The sequence below is a fragment of the Callithrix jacchus genome, chromosome X (genome assembly GCF_049354715.1).
Source record: "Callithrix jacchus isolate 240 chromosome X, calJac240_pri, whole genome shotgun sequence".
In the NCBI taxonomy this organism is placed as follows: Eukaryota; Metazoa; Chordata; class Mammalia; order Primates; family Cebidae; genus Callithrix; species Callithrix jacchus.
In genome coordinates, this window is record NC_133524.1 from 104501521 (window position 1) to 104517489 (window position 15969).

At 38.2% G+C, this 15969-nt stretch overlaps 1 protein-coding gene across 11 annotated transcripts in view; it reads left to right on the top strand.

Moving 5' to 3' along the window:
* Positions 1-15969, top strand: part of LOC103790343 (NACHT, LRR and PYD domains-containing protein 12) — a 60902-nt gene that overhangs the window by 22570 nt on the left and 22363 nt on the right. For 6 of the 11 annotated variants that reach the window (XR_013531571.1, XR_013531568.1, XR_013531574.1 and 3 more), the window contains exons 3-5: positions 9661-9705; positions 12288-13975; positions 15647-15736. Coding sequence is in view for 2 of the 11 variants with exons in the window: in XM_078363008.1 (XP_078219134.1) it covers positions 13929-13975; positions 15647-15736 (137 nt within the window). In the remaining 9 variants the exon portion in view is untranslated. Of the gene's footprint in view, positions 1-2478; positions 3232-7938; positions 8233-9660; positions 9706-12287; positions 13976-15646; positions 15737-15969 lie in introns of those variants that run through there. The other 5 variants (XR_013531570.1, XR_013531575.1, XM_078363009.1 and 2 more) reach the window with 4 other exon arrangements.

Below are 15969 nucleotides of genomic sequence, written 5' to 3' on the forward strand. Positions count from 1 at the left end.
AGAAACTTTTGTATTCTATTAGTCTTTTCAAATAAATATTATTTCCTCTTATCAATCAATCTACTCCATAGTTCTGTTACTGTTTGTTTTCTATTTCCGTAATTACTAATTTCATCTTAATTATTTTTATTTTTTATTTTTCTTAATTTTTAATTTTTGCAGGTTCATAGTAGGTGTATATTTTGTCAAGCACATGAGATATTTTGATACTGGTGTGCAATGTGTAATAATTACATCAGATTAAATAGGGTATTCATAACCTCAAGCATTTATCTTTTGTTTTACAAACAATACAATCGTATTCTTTTAGTTATTTTTAAAAGTATAATTAAATTATTATTGATTATAGTCAGCCCATTGTGCTATCAAATACTAGATCTTATTCATTCTATCAATGTTTTTGTACCCATTAACCACCTTCACTTCCCAGACTCTGGTAACCATCCTTCTACTCTCTATCTCCATGAATTCAGTTATTTTAATTTTTAGATTCCACTATAAATGAGAACATGTGATGTTTGTCTTTCTGTGCTTATTTCATTTAACATAATAACCTCCGGTTCCATCCATGTTGTTGCAAATGACAGGATCCCATTCCTTTTTTGTGGCTGAATAGTACTCCATTGTGTATATGTACCACATTTTCTTTATCCATTTGTTTGTTGATGGAGATGGACATTTACGTTGCTTCCAAATCTTGGCTGGTGTGAACAGCTCTGCAATAAACGTGGGAGTACAGATATCACTTTGATACACTGATTTTCTTTCTTTTGGGTATATACCTACCAGTTGGATTGCTGGATCATATATGGTAGCTCTATTTTTAGACCTTTGAGGGACTTCCAAACTGTTTTTGATAGTGTTACTAACTTACATTCCCACCAACAATGTATGGGGGTTCCGTTTCCTCCACATCTTCTCCAGCACTTGTTATTGTCTGTCTTTTGGATAGAAGTCATTTTTAATGGAGGTGAGATGGTATATCATTATAGTTTTGATGTGCATTTCTCTGATGATCAATGATGTTGAGCACCTTTTCATATGCCTATTTGCCATTTGTATGTTTTCTTTTGAGAAATGTCTGTTCAGATCTTTAGCCATTTTAAAATCAGATTATTTGATTTTTTTCCTATTGAGTTGTTTCAACTCATTGTACATTGTGGTTATTAATCCCTTGTCAGACGAATAGTTTGCAGATATTCTCTTTCATTCTATGGGTTGTATCTTCACTTTGTTGATTGTTTCTTTTGCTGTGCAGAAGCTTTTTAACCTGTTGTGATCCCATTTGCCCATTTGCTCTTTGGTTGCCTGTGCTTGTGGGATATTCCTCAAGAAACTTTTGCCCAGACCAATATATTGAACAGTTATCCCAGTGTTCTATTTTAGTATTTTCATAGTTTGAGTTCTTAGATTTAAGTCTTTAATTCATGTTGATTTTATTTTTGTATAAGGCAAGAGATAGAAATCAAGTTTCATTTTCCTGGGTATGAATATCCAGTTTTCCCAGCATTATTTATTGAAGAGACTGTCTTCCCCATTGTGTATTCTTGGCATCTTTGTTAAAAATGAGTTCAGTGTAGGTGAGTGGATTTTTTCCTGGGTCTGGTTCTCTATGCTGTTCCATTGTTCTATGTGTCTGGTTGTGGTTTTTTTCCCCCAGTACCCTCCATGCCCTTTTCATTACTATAGCTCTGTAGTATAATTTGAAGTTAGATAATACAGTTACTCCAGTGTTACTCTTTTTGCTCAGGATAGCTTTGGCTATTCTGGGTCTTTTGCAACTTCATATAAGTTTTAGGTTTGTTTTTTCTATTTCTGTGCACAATGTAATAGGTATTTTGATAGGGATTGTGCTGTATCTGTAGATTGCTTTGGGTAATATGGGCATTTTAACAATATTGATTCTTCCAATCTGTGAACATGGAATATTTTCCCATTTTTTGTTGTCCTCTTAAATTTTTCACATACCATAAAATTTGCCACCTTTTAAAAGTATACCTTAAAGAGTTTATAGCTTTCATTGTAAAGATATTTTACTTCTTTGGTTAATTCCAGGTATTTCATTTTTTTTTTACTTTTGTCAGTGGGATTTTTTTTTTCATTTCTTTTTCAATTGCCCACTATTGTTATTGTGGTAAAATATACATAACATAAAATTTGTCGTTTTTACCATTTTTATTTTTATTTTATTTTATTTATTTATTGCATTTTAGGTTTTGGGGTACATGTGCAGAGCATGCAATACAGTTGCATAGGTACACACATGGCAGTGTGTTTTGTTTGCTTTCTCCCCTTCACCCACATTTGGCATTTCTCCCCAGGCTATCCCTCCCCACCTCCCCCTCCCACTGGCCCTCCCCTTTTCCCCCCAATAGACCCCAGTGTTTAGTACTCCCCTCTCTGTGTCCATGTGTTCTCATTTTTCATCACCCGCCTATGAGAGAATATGCGGTGTTTCATTTTCTGTTCTTGTGTCAGTTTGCTGAGAATGATGTTCTCCAGATTCATCCATGTTGAAGAGAGCCAAATCAAGAACGAACTGCCATTCACAATTGCTACAAAAAGAATAAAATACCTCTGAATACAACTCACAAGGAACGTAAGTGACCTCTTCAAGGAAAACTACAAACCACTGCTCAACGAAATCAGAGAGGACACAAACAGATGGAGAAACATTCCATGTTCATGGTTAGGAAGAATTAATATCGTAAAAATGGCTATACTGCCCAAAGTTTTTACCACTTTAAATGTAGCATTCACTGACATTAGGTAAATTTACTTTGTTGTTCAGTCATCACCACCGTCCCTTTCCAGAACATTTTCATTTCCCAAACTGAAATTTCACAACTATTAAATAATTACTCTGTATTACCCTTTCCCTCAAGCCCCTTGTAACTTTCTGTCTCTGTGAATTTGACTACTTTAGGTAACTTTTATCAGTGGAAATAGACAATATTTGCCATTTTATGTCTGGCTTATTTCACTTAGCATAGTGTCTCCCTGGTTTATCCATGTTGTAGCATGTGTCTGAATTTCCTTCCTTATTAAGGCTGAATAATAGCCTATTGTATGTATAGACCACATTTTGTTTATCCATTCCTCCACAGATGGACATTTGGGTTGTTTCCACTTTCCCATTTTCTTTACAGTTGCATTTTTATTGATTGTATTTATTTGATATTGTTTGATTCTATTCACATACAATAAAATTTACTGCTTTTTTAAAGTGTAGCTTTTTGTGGTATTAATATGTTCATAATGCTGTGCTACTATCACTACCATCTAATTCCAAAATATTTTCAATGCTCCAAGCAGAAACCCCATACCTGTTAGCAATCACTAGCAATTCTTTCTTCCCCGACCTGGCCTCTAGCAACTGTGCATCTACTTTCTGATTATATGGATTTGCCTATTCTGGATATTTCATGTAAATGGAATCTCACAATACGTGGCCTTTTGTTTCTGGCTTTTGTCACTTAGCATAAAGCTTCCAAGGGTCACCTGTGTGTAGCATGTATCAATACTTCATTCTTTTTTTTTTTTTTTTTTTTTAACACAGGGTCTTACTCTGTCACTTAGGCTGGCTTAACACCACATAGAAGTTGCCAAGGTTTATGGATTGTACCCTTCGAATTAGCAGCTGGAACTGTACTTGGGGCCCTTTGAGCTGTTGCTAGAGGGGCCTGGATGGGAGGTGAAGTCTCCTGAGGCTGCACAAGACGGTGGTACCCCAGGCCTGGGCTCCAAAACCATTCTTTTCTCCTAGGCCTTCAGGCCTAGACTGTGATGAGAGGAGCTGTCCCAAAGACTTCTAGAATACCTTTGAGGCCATTGTGTTGGATATTACCATTGGCTCCCTTTTGAGTTAATCTCTCTAGCAAGTGGTTGCTCTGCATCCTGCTTGGATTCTTCCCCTTAAAATACTTTTCTTTCTCTGCTATAGGATCAAGCTGCACATTTTCTAAACATTTGCACTTTGCTTTTAAATGTGAGTACCAACCTTAAGTCATTCCATTGCTCCCATATCAGATCATAGGTTGTTAGAATCAGCTGCATCACCTCTTTCTTGAATGCTTAGCTGCTTAGAAATTTCTTCCACTAGGTACCCTAAGTCCTTACTCTTAAGTTCAACCTTGCACAGTTCCCTAGTACCTGGACACAGTACAGCCAAGCTCTTTGCTAAGGCATAACAAGGATGACCTTACCTCCAGTTCCCAATAACTTCCTCATTTCCATCTAAAACCTCATCAGCCCGGCTTTCATTGTCCACATGTCTATCAGCATTTTGATCACAGTCACTTAACTAGTCTCTAAGAAGTTCCAAACTTTCCTTCGTTTTCCTGTCTTCTTCTGAGATCTCCAAACTCTTCTAGCCTCTGCCCATTATCCAGTTCCAAAGCTGCTTCCCCATTTTCAGGTAACTTCATATAATACCCCACCCTCAGTACCAGTTTTCTATATTAGTTCATTCTTGCATTGCTGTAAAGCAATGCCTGAGGCTGGGTAGTTTATAAAGAAAACAGTTTCATTGGCTCCTGGTTCTGCAGGCTGTACAGGAAGCATGATGCCAGCTGCTTCTGATGAGGGCCTCAGGAAGCTTCTAATCATGGCAGAAGGAGAAGGGGGCATAAGCTCATCAAATGGTGAAAACCTAAGGAAGATGGGGGTAAGGGGAGCAGGGGAGAAGGTGCCACACTCTTTTGAATAACCAGACCTCATGTGAACTCAGAGCAAGAACTCATTTATCATTTATCATGAAGGGGATGGAGCTAAGCCATTCATGAGAGATCCACCCCCATGATCCAAACACCTTCCACTATGCCCTACCTCCAACACTGGTGATTACCTTTCAACATGACATTTGGAAGGGACAAACATCCAAGCCATATAAAGTGGTAATCATGTGAGGTGATTGATGTGCTAATTAGCTTGATTGTGGTAATCATTTCACAATGTGCATATACGTATATCAAATCATCACATTGTCCATCTTAAATATACACAATTTTTATTTTTCAGTTATATCTTAATAAAGGTGGAAAAGATTTGTTGCATTTCTTTCCCCTATTTTTGGCAGCGTGCATACCATGTAGAATCACCATGTAAACTTTTTCCATTTGTTGACTTAAAAGGCACAGGACCAAGAGTGTGAATGGGGACTGCAGTTAACCCATACTCTGCTCTCTAACTTGTACATCCTTGTTTGGTCCTGCCCCATCCAAAAGGAAAGAGCATTATTTCACCATTTTGTAGTTCACCTACTTAGAGGCCACATCTTAGTATGATTTTTTTTTTTCTTGAAGAGGGTATCTTTTAGTACTTTGTATAAAAATCTGATATGTATCAGTGGAAATCCTGTAATAATGGATACTATTTTCCCATCCTGGAATTCGGGCCATCTCACAGCCTTTAGTCTAGCTGAAACTAATAACCAGTTATAAAATGCCCCCCATAATTGCCCCAAAGGTCTGTTGACTATGACTGGCTCTGTGGTATAATTTTTATATCAGAATTCTTTAGTTGCAGACCACAGCAGTTGATTTTGCATAACTTAAGCAAAAGAGAATATTTAGAAGGATATTGAAATTACTCAAATCTAAATCGACGTGCTGAAAAACAAGGCCTCAGGAAGGTCAGGAACCATTGAGCTTGAGACATTTAGGTAGCAGAACCTCAGTTTCTATAGGCTAAGTCAAGTTTAAAAATTCAAGGATGTGGAATCTGATTATTCCACTAAGAGCGATGAGATCTTTCATCAGAACAAAGGTCAGTGAAAGAATGCTGGACAAACCAAGCAATAGTTACCAAAGGAGACAAAAAGCAAGATGTTGACATTTAAGTGGAGATGTTGAGTAAACCTTTAAATGTATAAGTCTGGATCTCAGAGGAGAAGGCTAGACTGGGATAAACAATTAGGAATCATAAAGATAACTGAAATAATTGGCATGGTGTAGATAGCCCAGAAAATGAGAGGCCATGCAGCCTCCCAGCTCTGTTGCCCAAGGGCAGGAGCACTTGTTACACAGCAATTGTAGCTGGAGGATTATTCCTATTTTGGGCAGGGCAAAAAAAATATTCCTAGAGATTGGGAAGAGTGTAGGGTATGGGACTATAACACTGTGCTGAGAACATTCTATTTCATAAGAATGAACTAGTTATGTGGAGATTTTAAAGGAATGTAGTATCTTTCTGTCAAAGTTACAATAAATGCCATCTTATATTTTCTGCAACATTTATCATTTATAATGCACCTGGACCTGCGTTTAGTGTTTTATGAGTGTCATCTTAGTTAATTCTCACAACAAATTAATGAAGTAGGTATTATTAACCATATTTTACAGTTTGGTTACTGAAATCTCAGAGAGTTTAAGTAATTTACTCAAGGTCATGTTGCTAGAAAAGGTGGAAATGGGACTTAAGTAAGGTCTATCAGAATTTTAAAAATTCTACTCCATATAAAATGATGCATCAATGCAAACACTGGCTATGGTTTAGGATTCTTGAGCCCCTACTGTGTACCATGCAATGTGCTGAATACTTTTACATTATCTCATTTAATTTTAATAATAACCTTACATGGAAAGTACTATCATCATCCCTACTTAACTGATGAAACTAAGATTTGAAAGTGTTAATTTCATGGTTGTCACACAGTCAGTAAGTGGTAGAGTCAGTACTTGAAGACATTTGTTGATTCTAAGGCCTATGTGTTTCACAAACACACTTCTCTCTAACAAAAATAACCACATCTTAGAACAGTGGCTCTCCTCCCTGGCTTTGTACTGGAATCACCTGGGAAGTTTTAAAAAAATGATGCTGAGCCTCATCATTAAAGATTCTGATTTAATTTAACAGTAATGTGGGCAAGTCATTGGGTTTTTTAAAAACTTTCTATTCACTCATTCAGTTTATTCAGTAAATATTTATTGAATGTCTGTTCTGTGCCAAACACTTTCTAGGCATTTACGTTCTAGCAGGGTGTATTAGTTAACTATTGCCACAGTCATGTGTAACAACAACCACAAAATTTCCATGGTTGGAAATTTTGAAAAACCACTTACTAAGCATTTATCTTCACAGATCTGGAGGCCAGCTAGGACTCAGCTGATTAAAGAGGGCTCTGTTGGGTAACTTTATTCAGGCTGAGGTCACGGTACTTTTCTTGCTGCAGTACTGTGGATAAGCTATTGTGGCTCTACTTCATGTATTTCTGATCCTCCTTAGACCAGTGAAATAGCTGGGTCTTGTTTCTCTGTGGCTTCTTTCATGAATCATAAGGGGTGACATGTTCAACTCTGGGTTCACTGCATTAACCAAAATCTCATGATTGAGCTCAAAGACAGTAGGTGAGAAAATAAGCTCCAGGTTTTTTTGTGTGGATTTGCAAAGTTCATGACAAAGGTTGAGAAAAGGGCCAGTAATTCAATTTAGGTGGGAAAGACTAACAAGAACAATAAGCATAATACATAAGTAAATTATCAAGTATATTAGAAGGTGATAAGTAATATTTCAAGAGTCTGATATGTAGCTAGGAGTGAGAACTCCTGATATTACAGTGTTAAATGTGTAAAGAAACCTGGTCTAACAGTCCTTGAACCATTTAAAAAATAGTAAAACTGACCCTTCTCTAGGAAGGAGAATCTTACTTGAGGTCCATGGATAGGTAGAAATGGAGTTAGGACCCAGGTCTTCTGATTCTCTAGACTGTTTCTCTTATATCACAGTATTCCAGTCTGTAGTCTTAGAATTCTTCCTTTATTGATGGCACCAAAAATATGTTGTAGAAGAACATTGTCATTCTTACTTTTCTTAATCCCAGACATTAGAGGTATGCTACCTAATTCCGATGCTTCTCTTAATAACTCAATTTAGAGCCCAATTTGACATTCTCCATATTTGTAGCCTTCAAAACTTTATACACATTCTGTCCTCTTTCAGCTTTTTCTCTCTTCAAGTTGAAGATGGTTAGTCTTGGTCGATCTTCACGTGATTCCCCTGCGTCCTACCCCAGCTATCTGCTTGGTTATTGGACCTTCTTTCTTCTGCTGCTCTCTAATACCTTGAATGAAGACTCTTCCTTGAGTTACTTTTTACGCTAAGCATCCTCTAGGCCTTGTAGTCATCGTTGTTGTTTTGGATTACAGTCTTCTTGATTTGCCAGGATGAACAATCAGAAGAAAAGAAAACATGTGGGACTTGCTTGTATCTGGAGTTTATTGTCTGGAGAGAATGGTGAGTAACTGAATGAAGTAAGAGAGGGTATATACTAGGTAAGCCTATTCATTCTCTTTCTCCTGTTTCTTTTACTCATGCTCTTTGTGATTCTTCTGAAACTTTAAAATTTTGTTAGATGTGAATTACATGGATACAATATTTACCATTAATCTCTTGAAACTGTCTCCACAATTTTTGTGTTGCCTAGAGTAAGGATAAAGAAAGACAGAGAAGAGGCAACTGTGGTTTCTGTTGTTTTCCATAACCCCCAAAACATTTACAATTATAAAAGGCTCCAAGTCTCTTTCTATAATGTAACCATAGCTTTTCACAGGAGACAACACAAAAGAACTAAGAGTGAAGATTGCTGGAGTCCTTCCTCTTGTGGCTGATTCCTGAAATCTAAGTAATGTTTAGTTGTGGGGAATAGAAACCAGTTATTTTCAACAGACCACTCACTTGCCTGCTCATTTCTGTGACAATCTAATGTCTGCCCATCCAGACCCTGCTTCCTCCCATTCACCTGTTAGCACCCATCTAGTCACAACTTCTTCCCAACTCTGTCTCACTTTTGCTTTTAAAAGTGGGCAAGTAGTAAAAAATTATAGGAATATGGAGTTGTGTGTGTGCTTGTATATTCTTATTTATATATCTATATGTAAAGTATCTGGATTGTGTGTATATGTATTTGAATATAGGTCATCATCTATATCTTATATACCTATCAAACTAATACTCAGCAATGCCTTGTTTCCCATTGACAAGTTAGGCTCAATGGAAGCTTCAGCAGAAGCAAGAGGGTAATATTCAGTGGAAAGCAAAATAGCAGATAACAGTCACTTCAAATAGTGTATGTATCTTTAAGTTCACATCTAAAATTTTCTTTATTGATGATATAAATTAAAATATCTACACGTAAATGTATGCATAAGGGAAATTTTTTTTTAAAGCTATAGGGTATCACTCTGTCAGTCAGGCTGGAGTGCAGTGATGCAATCACAGCTCACTACAGCCTTGACTTCCCAGGTTCAAGTGATCCTCCTGCCTCAGCCTCCCAAGTAGCTGGGAACACAAGTGCACACCACTACACCTGGATAAATTTTTTATTTTTTTTGTAGAGACAGGATCTCCCTATGTTGCCAAGGCTGGTCTCAAACTCCTGGGCTCAAGTGATCCTCCCACCTTAGACTCCCAAAGCGCTGGGATTATAGGTGTGAGTCACTGTGCCCAGCCGAGAAATTCTTATGTTTCATTTTATGTTGCATATTAGCTATAAAACACCTTTGTGGGTAAGGTAGAAAAGATGTGAGATGATTTACTTTCTTTGTTGTATTTCTGTTTGGGGAACAGCATGAATGGCTGTTGCAGTGTGGCAAAATTTCTGTATATTTCAGATTTTGGTATAAAGATGTATTTGTGCTACTCCTAACTCTTTTTCTCCCACAGTTGCTTCAAGTTCTCCGGCTTAATTTTCATGTAAAGAGCTTACAGGTAGATGCCTTTTCTATTTTACTCTCTTTTTCTGTTTTGAGAATAGTGTCTTCCAAGAACCCAGCTACCCATCCCTGCCACATACCCCCCACCACTCCTCTCTAATTTTTCCCTCTTATTCACTGGGCCACAGTCATTGCTCCTTTTGGCAACTATGAAGCCATAAACCGTCAAGACAAATAGGGCTTCTATATCATATAGAATATATTCAAATAGCTGTTCAAATACTGGGAGAACCACTGGTGGTGGTAGTCAAGAACTAGATGTAGAAACTTTTATTCCAAGAAAAGACCAGTCATCTTCTGTAATTAACTGGATCAAGGCCAGCAAACTATAGCTAGTGAGTCAAACCCAACCAGACGCCTATTTTGATTAATAAAGCTTTATTGGAATACAGCTGTTTGTTTACATATTATCTATGGCTACTTTCACAGTAAGATGGCAGAGTTTAGTAATTGCAACAGAGAACAAAAAGCCTAAACTATTTAAGAAATTTTACAGAAAATGTTTGCCAACCCTTATCTAGATTAGCATTCCCAGAACTGAGTTCTAGGAACAGTTTTGCAATAATTAATAACTATGCTGTTAGAAAAGGGTTCTCTAGTCATTTAAAACCAGAAAACATTGTGTTAAACAAAGTTAAACACCCTTTTCCAACTGTACGAAAGTTAAAGAATGTTTCATATGCTAGTACAAGAGCCCTTCATATGCTAATAAGCATTGAGAAACTAAGAGACTAGAGGGTGCACTCCCCTCAACTTGTTTGACCACAGGACACCTTTTTTCACAGCTCTTCTATTAATATCTTACAGACAGTTTTCCAGGGAACACTGATTTGGGAAATGCTAGCATAGACAGTCACTTAACAGAAGTTTGTACTTGATGTCACTTACTAGCATTGGACAAGTTACCTAAAGCTATGTAAAGCAGCACTGACTACATAATTTGTGGGATACAGTGCAAAATGAAAATGCAAAACCTCCTGGTCAAATATTAAGGTTTTCAAGACAGCAACAGCAGAGCATTAAACCAAGTATACATCCTTCTGAGCATGGAGATCTGTGTGACTGCACAGATTGCACACTCTTGAAGGTGGCCCTGGTTATAAGTTTCAATTTCCTCAACTATCAAATGTGGATAATACCTGCTTCATGGGATTATTGGGAGAATTAAATTAGAAATGTTTGTAAAGATTCTAACAGAATCTGTCACAATAACTTGTTTGTAATACAAAAGCATTTATAGTCATATTAAATAAATATTTATTGAGTGTCTGCTATGTGCTGGGCACAGTGCTACGTACTCAGGGTACTTATTGTAAAGGAGATAGACAGATAAGATCGCTGTCTTTATGTAGATTATTGTATAGTAGAAAAGACAATGAAAAAGTAAATGAACATGACAGTTATAAATTGTGGTAAGTGCCATAAAGGGAAAAATATGGTGCTGAGAAGGGAAATAGTAGAGAGATCTCCTTTAAATTGGGTGGTCATGGCCAAGTATGGTGGCTTACGCCTGTAATCCTAGCACTTTGGGAGGCCGAGGCAGGCAGATTGCCTGAGGTCAGTAGTTCAAGACCAGCTTGATCAGCCTGGTGAAACCTTGCCTCTACTAAAAATGCAAAAATTATCCAGATGTGGTGGTGGGTGCCTGTAATCCCAGCTATTCAAGAAGCCGAGGCAGGAGAGTTGCTTAAACCTGGGAGGTGAAGGTTGTAGTGAGTCAAGATGACACCATTGCACTCCAGCCTGGGCACCAGAGCAAGACCCCATGTAAAAAAAATTGGGTGGTCAAACAAATCCTCCTCTAGGAAGTATTATTTGAGATCAGAAGGATGAAAGGGGGCTTTTCATGGGAAGAGCAGGAGGAAGAATAGTCTAGGTGGAAAGATTAGCTAGTGCAAAGTCCCTGAAGTAGGAGAGAACATGGCATTTTTGAAAACTGAAAAGTGGCCAGTGTGACTTTAATGTAGAGAGCGAAAAGGAGAATGATAAAAAATGAGGCTGAGGAGGGGAGGTAGAGAGGGCCCAGATCATGAGAACACCTTGCAGGATGAGAATTTAGGATTTTAGACCAAGAATAATGAAAAGCTCCTGAAGGATTTTGGGCAGGGAAGTGAGATGATCTAATTGGTATCTGTAGAAGATTTTTTTGGCTGCTGCATAGGAAGGAACCAGTAGGTGGGCAAGAATAGATTAGTAGGATGCTATTTCAGCAGTCTAGGAAAGAGTTGACAGTGCCATGGACTTGGGTGGTATTTATACAGTGGTAAATAAATGAATTTGAGGCTTCTTTTGAAAGTATAAATGCTAGGCCTTGCTAATTGATTGGATGTAGAGGACTGAAGGAAAAAATACTCATAACATTTTTCTGAGCAACTGGCTAACACCATTTAACTGAGATGAGATGCCTCAGGAGGGTTTTTTTGGGGGACAGAGGAGTATAGAAATCAAGAACTCAGATTTAGGCATGTAAAGTTGAGGATCTTTTGAGACATCTAAGTAGAGATGGTGGGTGGAGGTACTAGTTAGAATTGTTGTCTAGGATTCTGTAATTACTAACTCTTGCTGTCTCCACATTAGATTACCGGGACATATTCAGAAACAGCTAAAAGAAAAATACCTAAAGATAGGAACTGATAAATGTTACCACCGTGGCAAGCATATAGAGTCATGTCTGCTTCTTGTAAAAGACCATGGTATATCAGAAGAGACACCATGTGGAATTCCTCAACAAGATCATTTTATTGACATGGAACATATATTTGATTCTAATGAAGAGGCCTCCAGCTCATCTCAAACTGTGGTGCTTCAGGGATGTGCTGGGACTGGGAAAACAGCTGTGGTGCACAAGTTCATGTTTGATTGGGCAGCAGGAGTGGTGACTCCAGGCAGGTTTGACTATCTCATCTACGTCAACTGCAGAGAAATCAGCCCTGTTGCCAACCTTAGTGCTGCTGACCTTATCACTAACACTTTTCACACTTTTCAAGATATAAACAGACCAATCTTGGACATTTTTCTCATATATCCAGAGAAGATTCTGTTCATTCTCGATGGATTTCCTGAGCTGCAGGACCCTGTTGGTGACCAAGAAGAGGATCTCAGTGTTCACCCCCAGGAGAGGAAGCCAGTAGAGACTCTTTTGTACAGTTTTGTGAGGAAAAAACTGTTTCCCGAATCCTCTCTCCTGATAACTGCCCGGCCTACAGCCATGAAGAAGCTCCACTCTCTGTTAAAACAACCTATCCACGTAGAGATCTTATGGTTTACAGATACTGAAGAGAGAGCATATGTACTGAGCCAGTTTTCAGGTGCTAATACAGCAATGAAAGTCTTTTATGATCTTCAAGAGAATGAAGACCTTAACATTATTTCTTCTCTTCCCATCATCTCTTGGATGATACGCAATGCCCTGCAGCCAAAGGGAGACAGTGATGGGACTCTCTTGAGGTCACTTCAGACCATGACTGATGTGTATTTATTCTACTTTTCCAAGTGCCTGAAAACCCTTACAGGCATCTCAGTATGGGAGGGACAAAGTTGCCTGTGGGGTCTTTGCTCTTTGGCTGTGGAGGGTCTGCAAAACCATCAGGTTTTGTTTGCGGTCAGTGACCTCAGAAGACATGGGATAGGAGTGTGTGATACCAACTGCACTTTTCTCAGTCGCTTTTTGAAAAAGGCTGCAGGAGCTGTCGATGTCTACACTTTTCTTCACTTCAGTTTCCAAGAGTTCTTGACTGTGTTTTCTATGCCCTGAAGAATGACAATAGCTGGATGTATTCTTATCAAGTGGGGAAAATATGGCAAGAAATATTCCAACAATATGGAAAAGGTTTTTCATCACTAATGATACAATTCTTATTTGGCCTCTTACATAAAGGAAAAGGAAAGATGGTGGAAACTACTTTTGGAAGAAAAGTTTCCCCAGGACTTAGAGAGGAGTTACTGAAGTGGACTGAGGGAGAAATAAAGGATAAATATTCTACGTTACAAATTGAGCCGATGGACCTGTTTCACTGTTTGTATGAGATTCAGGAAGAAGAATATGCAAAAAGGGTAATTGATGATTTGCAGTCAATTATACTACTTCAACCTACCTATACAAAAATGGACATTCTGGCTATGTCCTTCTGTGTAAAAAGCAGTCACAATCACCTATCAGTGTTTCTGAAGTGTAAGCACCTTCCTTGATTTGAAGAGGAAGAGCGAGCCTCAGCATTCATGCCGCGAGCCTCAGCATTCATGCCACCAGCCTTGACACTTAATAAGTAAGTATATCCGTATCTTTCCTCCGGTTTTTGGCCTTCCCAGACAATGGGCCTACTCGTTTATTTCATGTATTCAGGCACATGATCATCTCTAGCATTATTAATAAATAAAAGTAATCATATCAGTTATCTGTATTTTATATCAATCAGTATAATAAGGATTTATTGAATTATCTATTATGTGCCAGGCACTGTACTAGTCACTGTGTGTGTGTGTGTGTGTGTGTGTATTAGTGTTCATTGCCACTGTGTGGATGTGCTTTATAATTCTAAAGTGTTATGAACATGTAAGATCATTAAGTTGATCATTGAGGACTGCTATTTTTGTGCAATGACCATTCTGGAAAAAGGCATAAATCTAACATTCAATTGGTTGTCACTCTTCTCTACATATACTTCATCACTGAGGCCTCAAGGAACTTCAGGTTAGTAAGGGGCAGAGGTACACTCCTATATTGTCTTGCTATAAATCCTAGTTATTTCCACCAGAGCTTACAACTCTACAGAAGGTCATGAGCTGAAGTTGAAAGAGGCTTAGGTGAATTACTTTTATAATATGGACTCTGTATACTATAAAATACAGTCCTACTGGCTTACTGACTAAAGAAGCAAAGAAGACTTATACTTGTGCTGTCTAGAAAATGCTGTAAGTCTGTTCTCAATATTTGGGTTAAGATGGATAATGCCTCTCCCTTAGTTTTCAGACCAGCTGAGGAACAGGGGACTGGAAGGAGAGGGGTCAGCAGAAAGCTTCACTTGAGGAATGAGCTAACTCAAGTTGTGCCAGTTATAGTTGTATTTCTTGACTGGGCAATAGCATAAAGGCGGAAATGAGCATGGGGTATGTGTGTTTGAGGGAAATCAGAGGGAGAGAGGCATTAACAAGAATTTGTGTTTGGAACTAGAGGGGGAAGGGATGAGAAGTTAAATGAACTCAGAATTATGAAAGACCTTGGCTACAAGGTCTTGACCAATTAATAACAGCTTTAATCTGGCTGTATATTATAAAGTAAAAAAGAAAAAGTACTGATACATTTGAGAAAGTTGAAACAGTGATGGAAGCAAAGGTTCCAGGAACCCTGGTTCATTTTGGGTTTCCAGAAAGTCAACCTTAGATGGAGTCCTCCCCTATAACCCTTATTGTCATTATTAGAGGGCTTAAACTCTTACCAAAAATTTAGCCCAACATCCTCCTTCCCCAAGCACATTGGCTATATAAGAGTTTATTATTGAGCTTTCCTGGTTTTTAATTACTGTCATTAATTCTTCTATCAGTACTGACAACCAAGAACTAGTTATATTGTAAAGTTAGCTTGGGCAGGTCACTTATGTCTCAGATAATGGACAAAATGATGGTTATAATACTCGTTGTTGGGTTAAGGGCCAGATAAGATAATTTGTGAAAATGAAGTACTTACCCCAGTGCCTGGCACATAGTAACATGGTTTCGGAGGCAGACCTGAGTAATGACCTCAGTTCTGTACCTACCTATGTGACCTTGAGCAGATTACTTTTTGTGCCTTAATTTCCGTATCTGCAAAATGGGATCTGCAAAACTCTTAAGGTTTTAGGAAGGGGTAAATTAGTACTACCAGCAAGATAACAAAAGCCAAATAAGCCTTTTACTTAAAGCTTTGTTTTAAATTACTTTTTTCCCCTCATTTCCTTTAGGTCCTTTCAACTGTGCAGTTTGCCAGTGTCTCGGCTACACTTCCTCTGCCAAGCACTGTGTAATCCATACTGCAAAATCAAAGACCTGAGGTAAGTTGAACCTTGTTTTAAACTCTTGGGTATTTGCAGTTAAAAGATTAGGTTGCTAGGAATTGCACTCCCAGTTGACTGGAACTAAAAATAAAATATAGCTAGTTTTCAGCTTCTCCACAGTGGAGCAGCAAATGAAGAGATATGCTACAGGTTTAGAAGGGGCAGGAAGGAGTCGGGCAGGAAGGAATCAGGCATGATCTCTGCCCACCCTTCTTGCCTTTTCCCCTTTT